At 29.7% G+C, this 22,177-nt stretch overlaps 1 protein-coding gene across 3 annotated transcripts in view; it reads left to right on the forward strand.

Annotated features, from left to right (window-relative positions):
* LOC125066005 overlaps nt 1–22,177 on the forward strand; it is a 106,340-nt gene that overhangs the window by 36,872 nt on the left and 47,291 nt on the right. For all 3 annotated transcript variants that reach the window (XM_047673900.1, XM_047673893.1, XM_047673885.1), the window contains exon 3: nt 20,186–20,343. In XM_047673900.1, coding sequence (XP_047529856.1) covers nt 20,186–20,343 — 158 coding nt within the window. The remainder of the gene's footprint in view (nt 1–20,185; nt 20,344–22,177) is intronic.

Here is a 22,177-nt window from a genome sequence, read left to right on the forward strand (position 1 = left end):
GGTGTGCAAATTGCTTGGTTAATTTAATAAACACTAGTGTCCCATAGTCACTCCGCGTAAATGTATCCATTTCCTTTGTCTACGGCTGCGTTTTTTGTAACTGTTTCCGATAGTGCTATTAAGGACGTGAGAATGTTTCTGGTCCTAAAAGTAGGTAATTCGAACTCTCGCTGCGTTACGTTTAATTTTTATCTCTTTATCAATTATATAATTTTATTGATCCCAATTGAAATGTTCTTGTAATTGTTATTGTTGTAATAATTAATTACATGATCTTCCATATTGATACATAATTTTATAACACGTTTCATATTTCTTTGTGCAGGATAATAAAAAATATAATAGTTTCTTCCGCAAAGACACAAATCTTATAGAAGTCCTTTAAATTAATTTGTATTCAATATTATTTTATATTTAAAACATTTTGACATAATATATCAAAGATCGTATTTAAATTATTATCTTGTCAGTCCATGACAAGTTATTTTATCGAAGTAAACCTTGAGAGGCAAAAATATAATTTTATTCCATTCGTCAAATATTAATCCTTTGGCTTGATTTACTTAATGAATTATAGCCGTAAGCTTAGCATTGTATACAAGTTAATTTATAATTCCAAATTCAACAATGATTTGGCACTGTAAAAATACAGTTAATTCCTTTTAAAGAAATATCTATGACAAAAGTTATTTGAGTACTATCAGATCCACCATTAATTAGTTTATCTTCCAATTCTCCCAAAAAATGGTCACCACTTTCAGACCTTTCGCAAGCACATCTTATAGTTCAACACATACATAACATTCAACAATTTATATTTTCGTGATACTCTCACAGATTTATGGAAAACAATATTTTAGTCTATTGTCAACTTTGATTCGGGTCAATTTCTTTCCACGATCTCTCAACTACGCAAGATAATGTCACACATTTGAAGTCATCGTGACGACTATTTTGTTGGAACGAATTTACAATGGCCATCCTCCAAAGTACACGATTACGCCGTATAGTTCTGTCGTGAACCTTCATTACGAAATCATGATGTTTAACATTATAATTGCATAATTTAAAAAAAATCTAATAGACATTGTCCCGAGTTCAACATAACATATAATTTAAAGAGCTTATTGAAAAACTTTAAGTCATCATTGTAAGTTACAAATAACAATGATTTATTAAAGTTTATTCCACGGTGTCCTTAAGAGGTTATCTCTAATTTAAAAACGTAATTTCCTGAATATTCTAAATGTTACAATAAAATAGCTTTACAAATTCGAGGTAAATTTTTATTAACAAAATGGAATAGTTTAGTGGGAACTTAGTCTCAATTTTCGTGACCGGCTGCCAATCATTGACAAGCGGGTCAACTCTGACCCATTGATCGAGATCGTGACCGATACAACAATGGTGTATTACAGCACCGAACCGTCCGGAACACAGCAAGCTTCGCTGTTTGACCTTACTTACCATACAATGTCAAGAATTATCAAATAATTTCCTGGAATCTTACAAAGTAGCTGTGTTAGCATTGCAAACACTTAAGCGAATTTTGCTGAGTTTTTGTAAATGTTTGTAACTAATTTATCGCAATTAGTTGAAATTTATTCTTTTTTTTTTTAAATATCATTTACTAAATAATGAAATGTTATAACTCGATTTTGTTGATTTTTAAATCAAAGTGCGAACATCAAATTAACTATTAAAGTAAATTTGAAATATAAATAATATTATATTGTGAGAAATATATCGAACCTCAGAAATAATTTAATTTGTATCAAAGTTTAATTTTGTTTAGTTATGAAGTTTTGACGTAATTTTATTAAGTATCGTATTTGGATAATTATCTTGTCATTTCATGACAAGTTACTTCACTAAAAATAATCTTGGATGGCAGTGATACAATTCCATTTGCCAAATCTTAATCCTTATTGCCTTGATTTAGGTATCTTACTGACGATGGATGTTAAACTTTATACGTTCCCGATAAATACTCAGAACGTAGCATTGGTTTCATTGGAGTCACGATTTTTTTTTTATATAATAGGTATATTTTATATAATATGGCATATGGACCACCTGATGGTAGGTGTTCACCACCGCTCATAGACATTAGTGCTGTAATAAATAAAGCCCCACCAACCCTGGGAGCTAAGATATACCTTGTGCCTGCAGTTACGCTGGCCCACTCATCCTTCAACCAGAAAACAATAATACTGTTTGGTGGTAGAATATCTGATGAGTAGGTGATACCTACACAGACGGGCTTGCACAAAACCCTTCCACCAAGAGACCACCAAACTATTTCATAACTTGTTTAATTCATTTAATTTTCAGAGCATTTTTTTATTAGCATGAGCATTATTTTCATTTTTGTATTAGAGTAAAAAATTATATGTTGTCAAAATAAACACAGAAAATAATAATCGATCTGATTCTCCTATTCAGTTCAAACAAGCGAAGCGATAACACGCTTCTACGTATAAAATTTATAACGATTACGCTTTTAATAAACCGGCTATTTCATATACACCTCGACCGGACGCACCACTCCTGCAAAATTTAACCGGACTTTAGGATTTTTAACCTTGTATAAAATTGTCAGTGTACGCCAAGTAATGTTTTGCATGGAATTCAGCCTTTTATGTACCTAATCGTGTAAAATCGAGAAATCGGACACAGTGTACTTAGTGTGTGTGGCCCGCCTTAATGCTACCTAAATCGTTTTTTAATCTGATTGATAGTTCATTTGATTGCATACTATAATCCTTCAGAATATTTCGGCTTAGGATTTTTATTTTTCCATTAAAATAAGATTTTGATTTTTATTGCGCTGCGAAACTTTTAAATTGATAAATTTAGTTGAATGATATGACGGAATGCCAAAAATCCTTATATTTAAAAGTTAAATTAATCACAGATAAATAATTAGAAATATTTTAAAATAATTTATCAAAGACATCATCAATATACTATAAGTATTAGTCTATTTATGAAAAGACATATATATGCTTGCGCGTATATCCTATATTTGGAAAACAGCTGGCCTATTATAATTGTTCCCAATTCCTATGTACGTTTTACAAATATCAATCGTTATTGAATCATATTTAGATAAGGTTCCAAACAGCCTCGGTCAGTTAAACGAACATAAATTATACAACCATGTCCTTATTACACGATTGGCACTGGCCACTGAGCTCATGTCGCAAGTTAGTATTGGCCAATACCTGTCTGGGGACTTGTAATGCGACAAATGTACTAGATAAAACTGTACTTTGTCCAATCAAAGTTGTTGCATTTACTTATGCATGCTTAAATATTTATAAAAATATCTTACCTTGGGTTTAAAAAGCTAGAAATACTAGAATACTTAACTCGCTCTATAATTAAGCCTTCAATGAAGAACTGATACATTTTTCGCCAACATAGTAATTGTGATTCATGAGGTAAATGTTGCTAGTAAAAAAAAATATTGAATAAAAATATTAATAAGTAAAAAATAAAAATATTTGTAAAATAATCACTTTAAATTATATAAGTCCTCAGTGTATATAATTAAGTGTTGATTATTATTTAACATATGTACATGTTTTGGTGTAACACTTCATTTAATATATGTATTTAGTAGCAATACGAGTATAAATTAATTGAATTTGAAATAAATTAGTATTCAAAACAAGAATTTCATAATCCGTACCTAGAATTATTTTATACAGCTTAATGAGTTTTTACACATGGCAACTAGCCTCACCCTGGCTCAAGTAATAAAGGTTATATTAGGAAATATTTGAATTTTTAACTTAATATTTTACCAGTACTAATCTGACGACTGACGTCATATTACTTTGCAAATTGTATGTTAGAGCTGCGCTTGTATAAATTTATATTATATTTATTGTGTAATTACCAAATTCATACTGACAATATAATGAGCAAGTTTAACTGATTGATGAATTAGCTGTTTGAATCATCGTATATTAAATTCATCAAATGATATATTCTTTCAATATAAGTATTACTTATCTACCTGAACATTTAATTTTTACACTGTTTCGCGTATTTTTTTAAGTCTTAAATTAAATTAATTGTTAATAATTGATTATATCAAAACACAACATGGACTTAATATTAAAAGCTTGCACTAGTTAAATATGACAAAATTTTAAATAAATAAAAAAACATGACATAATGTTGCCATTGAAAAAAAATAAAAGTTATTTATTCAATAGATGTAAGAGATTAATAATGTATTTCTTGACCTTTTCTATGCTAGAAAATTAGTGTTTGAACTTTAAAATTAAATGTGTTGAAAATTACCACAACGAATCAGTTTCGCTACTTTATATAAATGTATTATAAAATATACAGTTATCAATTCAATCGAAGGTAAACAGTAACGAAAATCATAAACTGTTAGGTTCAAATTTCGCTTTACGTAATAGAACTGACATTTCTCATCTCCACCGGGGCTTGGATAGTTTAATTGCTCAGAAATCACGACTGTCTTCGAAATGTATTTAAAGCTTAACTTCTAAATTGATTGTCATAAGGTTTAAAATTCAATGACAACACATGTTAAATACGGTACCAACGACCTCACCCGCGTGATGCGTGCCGAAAGTGAAACTAAGTTTTACGTACACTCGTTATTCTTTTTTTGCTATGACGTGATTCGCCAAACCATCTATTCGAAATATAACCTACCTTAAATAAATAAAAAAGAAAAAAAAACTTGATACGTCTTACAAAACACTTAGGAAATGTATATTACAAAACAATATAAAAGACTTTAGTGAATTAGGTGGTTCTTTGCTTAAATGCACGCCGTTACTAAAAAAAAATAGTATAAAAAATAATACTTTAGGTCTATTTTTATAACAGTTATTATAGTTTAACCTTATTTTACATTTAATGTAAACAATAAAAAAATATTTAAATAAGATCGATACCTTCATGTAAAAACACTAACAGTTGAAAACAACGGTTAGTGGAAATGCCGTAACGGAAATAGCATTAGTAAGTTGGTTCTGCAATCATTTGATTTGTACCATTTGATGAGCGAACTTTGGCCTTTATGTTGACTTAATGTTAACTTTCAATTTATATTATTAGTTAATACATGTAATAATATAGTTCGCTCCTCTAAGGCCGGCAATCTAAATATAATTTAGTTTTTCTATATAAGTGACGTCATCGGCCATTAGCTACGTATATAATATTGTTAAAATAGGATAATTTCAGCCTTTAGCATGAAATATTCTCAGAATCCGGAGATATCCCTCAGATTCCAACCCGTTCCAATAACCCAACTACCTCTTAAAGTAAAAAACAATGAATACAAAGAAAAACTAACTCAAATAATAAAGAAGTGGAGCGCCACAGAGTATTAAAGCACCGTCAGAAAAAAAAGGTACCTAAATATAAATAAAGCATAAACTTAATAACTCTGTGTAAATATGATAACAGTGAACGATTGCAAAACAATTATGCAAACTACCAATATCTCATTACTGTACTTAAGGCTTAACGTAACGACCACCATACATAACAGTAACAATGCAAGACAAGTGGCAAAGCGTCATAGGTCAACATTTGACATTTCGATGATTGAAAGAAAATGCCGCAAGCAAAGATTACGTTGTTACTAATAGTAAGATCGACAATCTAAAAAAGTGTTCTTTAATTACGAAAATAAAGCTTATTTTGCGTTGACACATGTCAAAGTACTTATCACCTGTGGGTATTGTTAATCTTAACTACCCTTCCATTAGCGATCATAAGTAACATTAACAATTGCTTTTTGTCACTTCATACCTTAAACTTCAATGAATGTACTTTAATATATCTAATTAGGAATTTTCTGCTTTGTACAATATGCTTTATGATTTTGTATTTGAAGCTAAATGTCAGATTTTTATTTGTTCAGATAAAATAGTAAACATGCATTATGCGTTCAGCTTAAACATCATCTTTCGAAATAACTGCCGCTGTTCTATTGGTATTTAGTTGCATATGTGTAATCGTTAGAAAAGGTTGGGGATATTAATGATTCTGTACGCTTGGGACTGAGTTACAACGTCTGCTTTAATATTGTGCTACACAATCAACATTTATCAAAAGAATTGACATCTGATGTTGCAAGCGATTACCTGTCGCTATTAACAACGACAAAATATACACACAAATTTAAAAAATACCTTAAATAATATATACAACAATGTTACGTCACGTTAATGAGAATATTATAATTATATATTAAATGTAATTTGATACCTTAGAACATATGAAATATTAGAATAAAAATAGAGGTACAATCAGTTAAGGTGATTTTTGTAAAAACAATGTTTTCACACGATCTTCTGTACTATTAGCGTCACATTAGCTAAAAAAATAGTAATCAAATAAAATAACTATTCATACGAAACAATTATTAATAGCCTTAAACTTTATTTATTAATTTTAAAGAAATTATTTAAGTGTTTCCTCGAAATACCCCAAAGCGAATCGTGCAGGCAAAGTATTTATATCCAACCATCCTTGTTCTGATGACCTTAATAATGTGGGAACTAGGGGCATTCGTAATGTCCTTGCACGAACGAGCGTGGACCTCCCCGCATCCGGCAAGTTTTGATGACCCTTATATGTCAAAACGACGCTTAGCTTACATTTTCACACTTAAAGGATCTCTAAAAAATACCAGTTTATTTATTTAATATTTTGTGCATCATTGAATACTACTTTTTACTCTCAAAAAATGAGACAATTGTCCAAGTTCGAATCAGGGTAAGCATGACCGAATTTGCATGTGCTTAATTCGTATTTTTAATTCATCTCGTCTTCGGTGGTCAAGGAAATATCTTGAGAAAATCTCAAAATTTGCCCAATGTGTTTCCAGTTCTAATCCGAGACAAGAGGCCTTTAGCCCAGCCGTGGGATATTAACAAGTTATGATACTACATGTGTATAATAAAAAATGACAGACGAATAAAATTTTATATCATTTTTGTTTGTGTGATAATTGTATGATATTAATATATTAACAAAAAACATGATGTTTGTTTTAAGATAAATAAGATAAATCCCACCGTGTCAACATCCGTTTTATTCACTTATTTTTTTAATAAATCCCGATCAGGACAAGTTTGACATGGGTTATCAGTAAATCAATAATTATTTGAAATTAAGTAATTTAAACTCAAACAATTTAACTCGAAATATGACTGTGCAAAAACTTAAACCAGTTTATTCGTGACGTATCAAGGTTAAACGATTTTAATTCAATAAAATATAAAATGGCAACACCATCAGTTACGTTTCATAAGGAAGAAAATTATATGTTTAATTTCTTCGCAATATCTTATCATGTTAAGTTTTTGAAATGATTACATTGCTTTATTTAATAAGTCATCATTGTCACTGACTCATAATATTAATTATTTTTATTTTTAAGGAAATTCTAAATCAGAATGATATTTTTTTATCTTATATCGTTAGTTAAAAAACGTTGCAAATGCAATATGAAGCGTGTTACTCGTAACATACTATTCAATACTAATCCGTTCATATACTTTAGCAAAGAATAAAATTGTACAATTCAATATAACCTTTAAAATGAAAAAAAAAGGTAATATAAATATAAATACCGAAAGAGTTCTGATAAACATACTCTAGTGTATCATAATAAGAGTCATAATCATAGTAAGTTATTATTTTATTGATAAATAAATGAATTCGAGTGAGCTTACTTGAGTTGAACATAAAGTATATTTTTATTTGAGTTATAACTTATTTTTATTCTATTTATAACAACGGTAGGTTGCCTGTCATGTATATTATACTAAAACCTAAAGAAATTATCTAAGTTATCTGCGTCTTTGGGTATAAGTTTTGTGTATTATAGTTTAGTTGTAGTTTCTATTAAGGAATAGAAACAACAGTCTCTAACAATATAGACCAAGAACCTGGAATTTAAAAACCACTAATTAAATTATTTAATCTGTAAATAAGTTCCAACCTATGTAACATTTGTACATACATGATCGCTAGTGTTTTAGGGGTAGGTAGTCAGGTGTTAGGTATTAAAAACTAGTCTATGTGGTTCAAGCTTACTTTATTCTAAATTTCATCGAATTATTATAGATACTCTCAATAGTTATTTAAACACATAGGACTTAATCCTATGTAACATAAGATTTAATGTTAAGAATAAGAGAAGGAATTCCTTACCAATTGATACGTAGCTTATAAACGTCCATACCAAATAATATCCACTATCGAAAGCAATATTTGCTCTAGGATTATTAAAAAAAATGCCTATTTTATTGTCTCTCAAACTATTACTTTATGCCCCAAGAAACTACATTTTGTAACATAAAAAACGTCCATTATCCTTTATTTACCAGTTAGGGTTAAATTAAATTGGTGAATAGATTGGTAGTATAAATTTGTGCGTATACGAGTCCTTTTGAAACACTAAATAATGAAATCAAATCAATACTTTGACATTTAATATTAAGACTTCCAAGAAGCAGTTCCTCGATAAATAAACAGGATATTTTTGTATCGGTGATAATAATAATAATGATATTGACCAATGGGTGTATTTTTCTGTTGATTCATCTATATCTTCAAATGGGCCACCAACCTTGAACCAAGGGGTTATGTCCTTTGTGCCTATAGTTACACTAGCTCACTCATCCTTCAAACCGGAACACAACAATACTGAGTACTGCTGTTTGGCGGTATATTAAAACTTATTTAAATATCTGATTAACATTTATAGTCTGGGTAAAATAATTTGCTGGCACTGTACATCGGCAGACTAAAAATACATTTTTGTGATACACGTAGGTACATACATTGTCAGTTTGAACATTAATCATTTTCATAATGAACAGATTTTATATTAGATATTGTTATAAAGTTAGACCAATCAAGTTTCTCTCTATAATGTCTCTAAATGTTCGGATTATAAGATTTAATTCTTTTTCTTTGTGTTTCATCCTTTACTGCTTTTTATTATTAAAATGACCTTCAAACAAAGTTACCTGTTGCGACAGTTGTTTCACCTTTCAAATATAACCTTTTTATTAAAAGTGATGTTTCGAAATATCTTCAAATAATAAATTCAGGAGTTTATTATAGTTTATTATTATTATTATTAAATATAAAAATCTAAATCTGATCCAAAATCGAGCAATAATTAAAACTGTGTACTTTTGATTTGAGTTTTTATTTAATATTTAATAAAAAAAAATACAATATATACCTTCGAAATCTGAAATTTGCTATTCAGTAATTTGGCTTGCGCCCGCTCATTCCAGTTTCACTTTTTAGCGTCCGCAGTGAAAGTCGTTTATCTGAGATCCCAACTCTTCCTTTCGTTTCACTGCCGTATAATAAAATTATTAAATATTTGAAATTGCAAAGTTACAAGCACACAACATGAATATATTGATGTTAATATGTTGTTAGTATATTGAATATTTATAGATATAGCTTACAGATATTTAAAAGTTAATTTGCATTCTTTAAGACATTATATGTTTGTACAAGTGTTACACGACAACGATATTGTTTAATATTTAAGTATTCACCTTAACCACAAAGGCTTAACTAAGAGGCTTCGTATTTAAATATTGCTGAATTAGTAACTTTGTTGCTATGTCCTTGTGAGAATAAAGCCGCGGCCACACGCCATGCGACGAGGCGAACTGGTGACCAGGAAGCGAACAACTTTCTATTTTGCGCACCTGTCTTGTTCTGCAGCTTTATTATTACCGATATCTTATCATTCAATAACAATCTCTCACTGCCTTAACTTAAGGTTTATTTTCTATTGCACTATGAATTGATCTAGCAATGCATGCAAAAAATAGCGGATACTATACATCGCTTGTTGATTTTTTTGTACGGTTTGCTGTGTAAATTGTTGTATTGGCTTTGCTTTACTTGGAAATATATTACATGTCTATCGGTTCAATGAAATAATATATTACTTATTTTTCCTTCGAAACTACAACGATGAATACAACTGAACGTAGCGGATTTAAGAACAATTCAGACTAAATTCTCGAACCGATTACTTTAACCAGTTCAAAATATTTTCGTAAATTGTTTTGGTTGCGATTCCGAAAATCAATTTAGTATTGAATTTTAGTAATTTGACAATGTGCGAAATTACGGTTCGCAGTGGTGTTAAATGGACTCCGCTTTTAACGTATACGTAATATCCTCAGGCTTTCACGAGCGTGTCCGCGTGCGTTCATGCACGTTGATTTTCACACGATATGGCAGGTCATATGCTTACACCATTGAGATAAACTGACACATTTCCATCTACTGCCATGAGCTGTTACATCACTAAGAAAATCTCACAAGTATTATAAAGTTGAAATTTCAGTGCAATAACAATATTGTACCTTGAAAAAATTAAATTGCTTTTTAAAATAAAATATTGCGCGATATTTCTGACGTTGAAATAAATAAGGTCGTATATTAATATAGTCATTTAATTATTCGATTAACAAAATTAACTCTTAAAACGAATTATAGGTATTACAGATATGTATATTGTAAAGCATGTGTTGTAAAGCATGACCATTCTTAACGGTTCCGATTGACTTTCTAACAACCTATCCATCAAAACTCGAGCACGTGGACTTTGTTTCGTCTACACTGACTGTTACACTATGTCACTCATGTTCTACACGATTGGAAGTGAGTATATTTACATGCAAATCTAAACCCTATCACTCTGATTTAAGAACTAAAGTAATTCAAATAATACATCATTCAAATGATGGTGTCAGTGCTTAAGACAGTTGTAAAGGAATAACACCTGTTAACGTCAAATCTTGAGGAATGTTCGTGAATAGACGTCGGTTGTTTTGAACGGTGTTACAAAAGATGTAATTAATGACTTTACTAAACTTGGTTTTCTTATGGCTTGGACACGACTTTTTTTTATACCGAAGATATGATGGACGATATTATTAACGTCAAAGACCATACAGGTTTTTAAATAAAAAAAAAGAAAATTTCGATTTTTATCTTTTTATTAAATAAGGTTATCTTCTGTATATTATTTTGAGAGCAATCAGAGCAAGAAAATATTTAAAAGTAAAATAATTAAGAGCAAATATACAAAGCATTATTGGAATATCTTTATAAATATAAATAATTTATGATTTGTTATATGTCGATTAACGAATACATTTAAATAATAAATAGAGCAGCCTTGATCATCCCTTGTTGGCCTTAAGGCGGTATGTCGGCGGTATGTCGGTTGGTGAGCGGCGATCAAGTGACAGAGCCAGGGGTCATCCATTTATCCTCTTACATGTTTACTTCCAAGTTTTACATAACTATATTTATTAAATCCATTTACTATTTTCTGACATATATTTATAAATCTGAGTATTTATTAGTCTTAAATAAAAATGTTAATTGTTAATCGTGCTACTAATTGTGATGAAATAATAATCGAATTACCCATTAGTACTATTAATAGTTGTGCTAATATTTTATCGCATATTTATTAATGCAATAAAATTTAGTATATTAATAGAACTCAATTAAATATCGTTTTATTATTGCAACATTTTGATTCAAAAGATTATCTATTGTTAATAGTTATGACGGCTTACTCGGTTCTCCGAGTTTTAGACAAATTATTGTGTATGAGGACCGATGGTTTGTTTTTATAGCGACACGTTTTAAATCCCAAAATAGCAGTACCCAGTATTGTTGTGTTCCGATTTAAAGGGTGAGTGAGCCAGTGTAACTACAGGCAGAAGAGACATAACATCTTAGTTCCTAACGTTAGTGGCGCATTGACAATGTAAGGAATGGTTAATATTTCGTATTGCCATGTGTATGCCATGTGTATACCACTTAACATCAGGTGGCCTATTTGCTGGTATATATATACCATATGGCTTTAATTATCTTTGTGTGTTAGGCTCCTAAGGAGAAGAGCAGCGGCGGTATCCTTAAAAGTTCAAATACACAAACTTTCCTTTCTCAATTGTTCTCTGTATTGTCTGTTAGGGTCTCTAAATTAAAAATTAAAATAAACATACTTTATACAAGTAGCCTTTTGCACTTTTGAATAGGCGTTTTACAAAATTGTGCTAAACGTAAAGCTACCACTGGTTCGGAATGTAGGTTCAACCAAGAAGAACCGGCAAGAAAATCAGTAGATACTTTTTTCCAACATTTGAGATACATATATTATCAGTTAAATACAACTTAATTTAAAACTCAACAACTATTAGTTCCACGCTTTTTTATCATCTACATATATAATCTTATGTTGAATATCTAAAAGTATCAAATCTAAAATACATCAACACATGTCGATAAAGAGAAAATATTTTTTTTCCTATCGTATTAATACGCTTTCTTAATGTACAAAATAAGCGTATGGTGAATTAAAAGTGTAAGCTTTCACTGCATGAGATAATATCACGCCATGTCAATGATAAGAAAAAACTAGTTCAGAGCAGACGTACATAGGTATATGTTGTAAACAATACACATATATTATGTATAGCTGTTTTCACTTTTGTTTCGATTTAGAAATGACTAATCAACTAGGCGGATTTCTATAATAGCTAACAAGGCAAGCTAGGTCAAAGCCTATGGCTGAAGATTTTAGACGGACTTTTTTTTAACACTTGATTTTGAATTTTGGTATTGATTTTTATTACACAATTTTATAATTTTAATAAGTGTTTGCATAAATTTGTTATATTTTATTTTGATAGTTGCGTGGTACAATTTTATAAATGAGTCTTTATTAACTTATAAATACCTTTGGGCAATAATTTATATATGTAAAAATTTGATAATATTTATTTCCCTATTATATTGTAACATATACTTATTTGGCGAAATAATAAAAAAAAAAAATTTATAACCATTTTTAATCATAATAATAAATAGTAGGTACTTGATATTTCAGCACTATTAACAAACTCTTTCTGAAGTCCAAATACACGAATATAATAATATTATTTTGTTGTTATACTTTAATTTAAATGTCAGGAATTAATCTAAATTAATATTTAAATATTATATATTAAAAATGTATATTTTAATTAATACGTGTGGCTTATTATACAATTTTTAAATGTCATCTTTTAATTTTAAATCACAATAAAAAAAATACTTTTTTCGTTTGAAATGTCAAATTATGTTTGATTCATATTTCCTATATATTCAAAACAATAAGATGTAATCCAAGATAGCAACTAAATTAATGGTGACATTTAATTTAGACTAATTTAAATTCATTGTTGTAGGACGGTTCCAAAGTTTTATTCAAATCGGCGCGGCATTCCTTTTGGTGAAACTTCGGAATGAATTTTAACATATATTTTCTAATTTGTGATAAATTTAATCATAAAATTTTGAGTTTAGATAAAAGTTTGTTACACTTTCATATTATAAAGGATATATTATAAGTCAAAAACAAATTAATAAACGATGTACGAATTTATTTTAAAAACAAAAGAATTATATGGAAAATTTTTAATGTATTATCATGACATTATTAAAACATGTATAAGTGCGAAGATGCTGCATGTTTCTTTCAACCAACCTCGACTAACCTTGAACTTATAGCATTTGAAATTTTATCCGTTTTAAAACGCCTCGCTGATTTTTCAAAAGTGTCCGAACCAATACTACTTACTTATTATATTAACGACTTCTGATCAAACATGGCGGCAATAAAAACCCATCGGTGTCAAGTAGGTCAATAATCATATATTCTTAAAATATTTGAATCTACAACAGGTTACTCGGATCTATGGCTCAATTCTTTGGATGCAGGTCTAAATTTATGACTAAATTTTTACCGGCTTAAAATTGTAATAAATTTGTTATTTAATTTGACGTGTGAATAAGAATTGTATTTTTGATCCGTCTACTTAGTGTCTTAACAATTTTTAATACAAATATGATAAACTATAAACGAATACTTTTTAAAAACATTTTATAAATTATATAAAATTTGATGGCGTTTGGTTGGAATTTCAATAATTTTTAGGACTTCGAATTTTCGTTTTACACTTGTATAACATAGTTTGTTTAGATGGTATTTTATTTAGTTTCAATTCTCTAGTCTTATAATAAATACTAACAAAACTTGTGATTAATTTTTAAAAAATACGTGTTAAGTTGCATGCATTTTTTATGCCTTTTCGTAATAAGGCACTAGTTGCATTTTGTGTGTATGTGTGGAGTCCCTCCTTTTAATTCAGGTTTTTTCACTAATAAACCTTTAATACCCAATATGGTTTTGTTTGAAATGTGAACGATTATTTTCTTCTCTTTCAACAAAAACAGTTAATAACAAAAGTTTGATAGGCCACAAAAAATACTGTTACAATTCGTACAAGAATATAAATAAAGAATTATAATTTCTTAGTCATCCTCCATCCGAGAGCCTTATATTCTGAGACATAAGGTTCAAATTATATTTATACATATTCATGTTGACAACATACTTCATAAGGACCAGTCTAATACAAGAACATTACGGAAACTTGACCACAAGGCCTTCATTTAACTGTTTGTATATGTAGAGCAACATTCGAAACCTCCAAGTTGATTAAATTAGACCTTGTTGCGATGAATAAAGGTTCATATTCAATTGTCACTAACAATGCATTTTAAGAATGCGGAAAGTACAACCTACAGGTGTGTAGAAACATATGTACATAATTACATTTCTATTCTTCTTCATACGGCGCTTTTTATTATGAATTACTTTTTATAACAAAACTCTTTGTTAACATAAATTAAAAGTAATTTTGTGATGAATATTTAATATGTTGCGTGCAAACCGTACTTAAGGTGTGTTATCATTCAAGTAATGTTTTCTAAACTGATATTCGACAACTTAATGGCTTTAATTCGTGTAGTATTTTAACTTTTGATAAGATTTTTATTTTTAGAACACATTGTACTTATCTAAACTTATTAACTTTAAAATTGTTCAAGTCACACGTAAGTAATAAATAAAATAAGCATCTCAAGTATTAATTAAATTGTTTTGTAATTTTCTAATAAATTCAATGTTTTAACGAATTGTAAAAAATGTTTATAATACATATTACTTGGAATCTACAGATTCGAAAAAAAAAACTAAATTATAGTCTTGAAATGGAATAATAATGTGATTTTAATGGCAAAGAAATAAAAGTTTAAAAAACTACAGCCTGTGTGCGTCTATAAATATACGAAGAAACATATTTTATCAATAAAAGACGATTTTATTTCTATTAAAATATATCGGAAAAACTTATGCGATTTTGAAATACATCAACTGCCTCTAACGTCCTTGCCTTATATGGAAGGTATTTTATTCATTTATTCTTAATGTCGAGTGTGTCACACAGCTATTAGCACCAGTATTAACTATTAACTAATCATTATATAATATTTTAACTGACTATTATTACACTACAATAACTAAATCCAAATTTAACAAATACACCAAAATATATTTTACAATATATTATTTAAAAACGATTATAACGTTTATTACCACAATATATAACCTTTATGTACCTAAAGATTAGAACGAATAAAAAAAAATGTATATAAAAAGTCACAAAAATAAAATCGTACCTTTAAATAAACTAAAGATACCGGACCTGTTTTTTCAGAAAGGGTAAACTTTTAAAATATACAAGATTATCTCTTACTTCTAAAATCATGTCCTTTTTAGCAGATTTCAATGTCCTCAGTTGTCTTGAATTTATATTCTTTTTTGGGACAAAAGGCTTGTTTTTGTTTCAAATGTTTTAGGTTCTGCAAGATTACGACTTAAACTTTGTGGAGGTTTTGTCTTATATTTATTTTGTTCATGAATGGTTGCCAAACGACTCTATATATCATAATGTTTATTGTCGACGCTTATTAATATAAAAGCTAAACGAAGAAAAAAACATACCAGTGACATGCATTACTTATATGTTACCTCCATAGAGAATTAAAAAGTTTTATAAATAATTAATTGTAATTTATTAAAGTTTAGGTAGCCTTGTGACAAAAAGACAAGCAACTGCGTTCTGGTGACTTCAAGTAATTTATCAAATTATCGACTAAAAATTGATTTAGGAATAATAATCATATAGGCTCTTTTTTGTCCTTTCGAATAAAGGCGACTAAAAGGTGAGTTAATTGGACATTAAATAATCTTAAATTCGTGGCGAGGTTTAACGATGTCTTGTGAAATTAGAAATAAATAAGCGAGCCTTACAGAAGTCGCATATGTGTAACATCTGATATCTCACCTAAATGTACCACCATTGAAATAAGCAACATCAACAATGCTCTCGGAAATTGGGTTCGTATCGTCTAACAGCCAACTCTAGCACTTTCCTGCGCTCATGGGTCCAATCAAAAACGGCGCGCTTTCCGCCCACACACGTCCGTTACACACTTCCGTCCCTTTTAACGAAATCACTCCTACAGATTTTAGGAAAGATATTAACACGTCAAAAAAGTATAAATACATTTCTAGACATATTTTCCCTATTTAATAAATAGTACAATTACGAAATGTACTCTACACTAATGATAATTGATTTTAATTACGAATATAATATGGATTGCAATTATCTATGATGACATAACGTCTTGCAATGTATTTATGGCGGATGTAGGTATTTATTATTAAAATTGTCTAAAGAGAATTAATATATGTGAAGGTACAAAGATGTTTTTTTTTTGTTACATGTTTAACGTAAATAAATACTTATATAAGATTTACTGGCAGCGAATGCATGCAGTTATTGAATTTAAAAAAAAAACTATAGCTTTTATAATACGTCGATAATATAATATGTCATCTTACGTCGATAATTGTATTAATTAAATATAAAACATTCCAATTTTAAATTTTAGTATTTATAATATTACGAAATTTATCAAACGAATACTTAAATCCGTTCCATAAGCCCCATAAAGATTTGTTACAATTAAAACGACAATATATTACTAAACCAATTTATAGATAATAATAATAAAATATTAATGAGATAAGTTCCACCGAGTTGTGGTAGGCCTTGATCAACTCCAAACCGTTTTTATTATCGTTCATTTTGAAGCGAAGGTATTATTTATTAGGTTTGAAGAAATTGAAAATGACTCATAAAAGTATGTTTTTGATAGTACTCTTTTGTTCACTAAAATATAATATATATATTAAGTTCTGTTTCAAATTTAAAATCCGAATTCAATCATTTCAACTTAAAAACTAATAATGTAAAGTTATTTGTTAGTCCTTTTTTCTGTCATGTATGATATGACATAATAAACAAGAAACAACATTATTTAACCAGTTAAACCTAATTAATAGACAAACCCACAAAGGTATATCTATAAAAATGAACAATTTTAAAGACTGATATTCTTAACTCGATCAAAAACAAGTTGCATTTAAGGTAGTCCGATATAAATAGAAATAACATAAAATACAATTCACATACTTAAGCTGCACGAATAAAAAGTAAAACATAAATCAGAGCAATGATCGAGCATGACTGATTCAATACGAATAAATACAAAACTAGACACTAACGAGCATTATTCACAAATAGCTTATACCACAATGAAACGCGATTGTAAGATGGGAATACATTAGCAAAAATATTTATCAATACTAAGCCAATGTAGATGTCAATGTGAGATGATTTGACGTAACGACGTTGATTCAGATAGTGAAGTAGAGAAAGTGCCTGCGATTTGTTATGTCGTATATGCCCTTTGTATTGTGAGACCATTGTGAGATAGACAAAATAATGTTACTTGTAACGTATTAAAATTGAAATGTGAATACAAGCGTTTAATACAAACTTGAATGATATAAATTGTCTTTAACAAACTATGGCAAAATGTATAAGCATTAGCATTAGCAGCCTCTAAATTTTCCCACTGCTGGACTAAAGGCCTCCTCTCTCTTTGAGGAGAAGGTTTGGAGCATATTCCACCACGCTGCTCCACTGCGGGTTGGCGGAATACACATAATACACATGTGGCAGAATTTCGTTGAAATTAGACACATGCAGGTTTCCTCACGATGTTTTCCTTCACCGCCGAGCACGAGATGAATTATAAACACTTGAATTAAGTAGTTGAAAGTTCAGTGGTGCCTGCCTGGGTTTGAACCCGAAATCATCGGTTAAGATGCACGCGTTCTAACCACTGGGCCACCTCGGCTCAATGTATAAATAACATGTTAACTATTAGGACATTTTCGGGCATCACTTCATGCTCATTATTTAAACACTTTAATTATACTACAATATTTAAAAATACACTATAATACCTATATATTTTTTTAGGAATATAGCCAATTTACAAAAATTAAAAGCAGTAGGTAAGTACACTCATATAAGATAAGTAATAAAATAAATACATTTTAAAATAAAGTAACATTATATAGAAAAATATATAACACAGTTACGCAATAAAGTTTATAATATAATAGTAATAAAAAAAAACGAAATAGAAAAAAAAATCTCATGACGAATCGTCAACAGTTCCACCGCAAATAATAACTGGATTCAAATATTATATTTTTATTGCTTCCAGCTGTTAAATAAAATTGAAAGTGAAGCTCGTCTCGGAGGTTGAGAAGCAAAAAATGTTAACGGTTGAAACAATAAATTGCATTCAATAAAACAATTGAATTCGCAGGCTGATGTTTTACATAATTACGCTTGGTAACGTTAACAATTTTCCTTTTCAATTGAAGATGCTAGACTACGTTTGATACATGTGTACTTAACAATTGCTAGAATATAAGATATAGACTTTAAAAGGAATGTTGATTATCGCCACTAGATGGCGCGTTTACATCGTTCATCAAATATTCAAAAGCCACTCTATACTGCCGGCTTTTTCTATTAGGTTTTTTGTAACAAAAAAAAACATTGGTCTAGTTGCTATACTTTAAGACCACATGTCTCAGAGAGAACAAAACCCCTCGATCCTGAAAACGGAACTTTCTCCGATCGCACTTTTAGAAAGTGTGAGTTGTAAATATGTTTGAATATTTAATTAATTCAATTCATTCCGATTTTGTTGATTCACTGCGCTTAAATATCAATTACACAATTATTTGAAATCTGGTTTTCATTAACTAAACTAAAAATATTCTATTGCAGGTTTCCTTTATAGAGTTTTTGGTATTTACTAAGTCAATTCGTTCTATTTTTGTAACTTAAAATTATATACCGGTCATTTTATGCATTTTCCTTGTAACAAAAATGGTGGTAAAATAGACAAACATGGCACTTAGGTATTATAGATAAAAATATTATTGTAAAATAATTATTATTTAGAAACGAAACAAAACATTTTTATGTGTTATCCTAGATGTGATTACAAGAAAAAGGTCACAACGTACTGCCATCTCTTTCACTAAATAGAGAAATGTTTATTTACAAGCATTTTTTTTTAAATATTAAGTAAGCTGCAGAGTAGTGTAAAAACGCGTAAATTAACCGTTCCTTTTATATGTCATACCTTGAAGCTTTATGATCTATGTTGGAAGTGGTTTACTAGAGCGTATCGTTACGCTATAGTATGTCGTCTGATTGCGAGAAGTTGCCACACCGGGATTATGTCTAAACTGTGGTAATCTTCCATATAACACCTACCACAACGCAAGGTCGCTGTGGGTGTCGTTTTGCAATTAAATTCTTGTACTTAACTTTACTATCTAAATAAACAGTAACTGTTCGAAACATTATTATTAATAATCAAATTTCTATATCTGGTTTTCGGGAAGACTACGATTCCCATCATTAAAGAGCGGACGCATTAAATCATGTCGGCGGCTTACATAATAATAACAATGTTTAAAATGTAAAATTATAAAAGCAGTTAAAAAGAAAATGAAAGCACTATCGTTTAATGAAATATTATTTAACGTTTAAACTGTTATATGAGTTTTCTCGTCACTGAGTCTTTATCTAGTCTGAGTCTATATTGCTATCTCCTATCTCTATAGCAAATTCCGTACGAATTATTTTTTGTTTTATCTCTCGAACCTTTGTAACATTGTTAATATTTATAACACGTTAAAACATTTAAATACTCGTTGTAACTCGTGTAATTCGTTATTAATAGTAATAATTGTAAATGTCTCTTTTGTTTGTAGGAGCACATACAGGAAGTACTGGATAAATGGACACAGATCGACGACGAGATCTGGGCTAAGGTGATAGTGTTTGAAAAGCACAGACGGGTTGCGAAAGCTTATGCGCGTGCACCGGTACTCACTATCAACGGTTCAGATGATGGATTTGATGGCATGAGGTAAGGATAACTTTTTATTTTCTACTTATATAAAGGCTCTATTTTATATTTATATATATTTCATATCAATAAATCTTTTGAAATCCAACGATATATTCCGGTCTTTACTTTTTCGTTTGTCGTGGCCACGGGTTGACTAAGGTGCTAAGGTAGGTTACGGCTAATACCTGAAAATGTATTGATGGAAATGTATTATTTTGGTGGTAGGGTTTTGTGCTAGCTGATCTGAGTGGGTACCAACCTCTTATCCTCTATTCTACCGCCAAACAGCCAGTGCCCAGTGTTATTGTGTTCTGGTTTGAAGGATCAGTGAGCCAGTGTAACTACAGGAACAAGGGACATAACATCTTAGTTCTCAAGGTCAGTGGCTCATTGGCGATGTAAGGAATGGTTAATATTTTTTATAACGCCGTTGTCTATGGGCGGTTGTGACCACTTACCATCAGGTGACCCATTTGGCCTATTAGTAAAAAAAGGTATTAGTATTAAGTTATCCAACTTCAAGGATTAAGTAAGAATCAAAATGTACTGAATAATGAAGTAGTAATAAATATTACATGGGCCAGATAAAGTCCAATCGAATAAATTTACAATCAACAACTCCCAATTAAACCGGCTTGTAAAGTGTAGACATAGCTACGGTCGAAACGACTCTATATTTTGTTAACTATTACAATGATTTATTCATATTGCAAAATATCTCCGCGAGTTGTCTCAAGTCGAGCCCGTGGCACGTGGTCGCCCTACATTTGCACTAATTATGTGATATAATCAGTTCGCTTTGAAACAAATAACTTAGCAAGATAGCTTAGTCAGGAACAAGCTTTATGCCGACATTATAAATATAATATGACGTTGATCTTAGAATGTATGTAATTATACGGGTCTTTGTTTGCAACTTGTTATTAAATATTAATGTTATTAGGGAATTAGCATCTGTCAGTAGTTTGCATGAAGTACACTGTGTGATGAAACATTCAGAAATTGTGATTTATCGTACCTATTCGTATGGTTTGCATTAAACATAGGTGTTAATTGAAGTGTTGCCATGTCGCTTATTCTACATGAGTCATATTAATTACTGATTTATTGATTTGAATTTATTATAAAAGTATAAAATTTTGTAGCGACGAATAGTATTCAGATAAAATTTAAACCACTTTCGTTTAAACGGTGAGTGTTGTATTTAATGGAGCACGGCGATTATTACGCAATCTACCGGTGTGATAATTGCAAGCGCGTTGCGAATCACAATTGAGCTAGATTGAGTATCTCTCGAGAGTTTTATCTTCCTCACAATTCGAATGTACAAAAAAAAAATTAACTATGAGCTATCATTTTTTTTCTTTCCGTATTTTGTATTTTTTACATCCAATATTGATTAAAGTAATTTCTTAAAAGTAAATTATTACATACTCATGATAAAACACTTAATTTCAAAATACGATTTTAAAAATTAAATTACTCAAAATCGTAAGATTTCCTTTCTCGAAGTCGGCAAGACTTACGACGAAACAAAATCAGCGACGCGCGAACAAGGTCGCATCAAATGTTTTATTGAGCTCCACTTTACAAATAACATTTTATTTAAAGTAAACCGTTAGAATTATACAAGTGATCCTTATAACTATATTTAGTATAACATTTACGAACGGGCACAATTTTTTAATCGAAAAATGCCTTCAATTAATTAATTTTATAATCGTGTAGAGATGTACCCATATTATATATTTTGACAAATATACGTTGGTTTGGTGAATTGGATATACCTTAACTACAGATAGAAACTTCCAGTCTTGATTTAATTAAGTTTTCCATTTCCTTCCTCAACAAG

Source organism: Vanessa atalanta, chromosome 1, assembly GCF_905147765.1.
Source record: "Vanessa atalanta chromosome 1, ilVanAtal1.2, whole genome shotgun sequence".
Classification (NCBI taxonomy): domain Eukaryota; kingdom Metazoa; phylum Arthropoda; class Insecta; order Lepidoptera; family Nymphalidae; genus Vanessa; species Vanessa atalanta.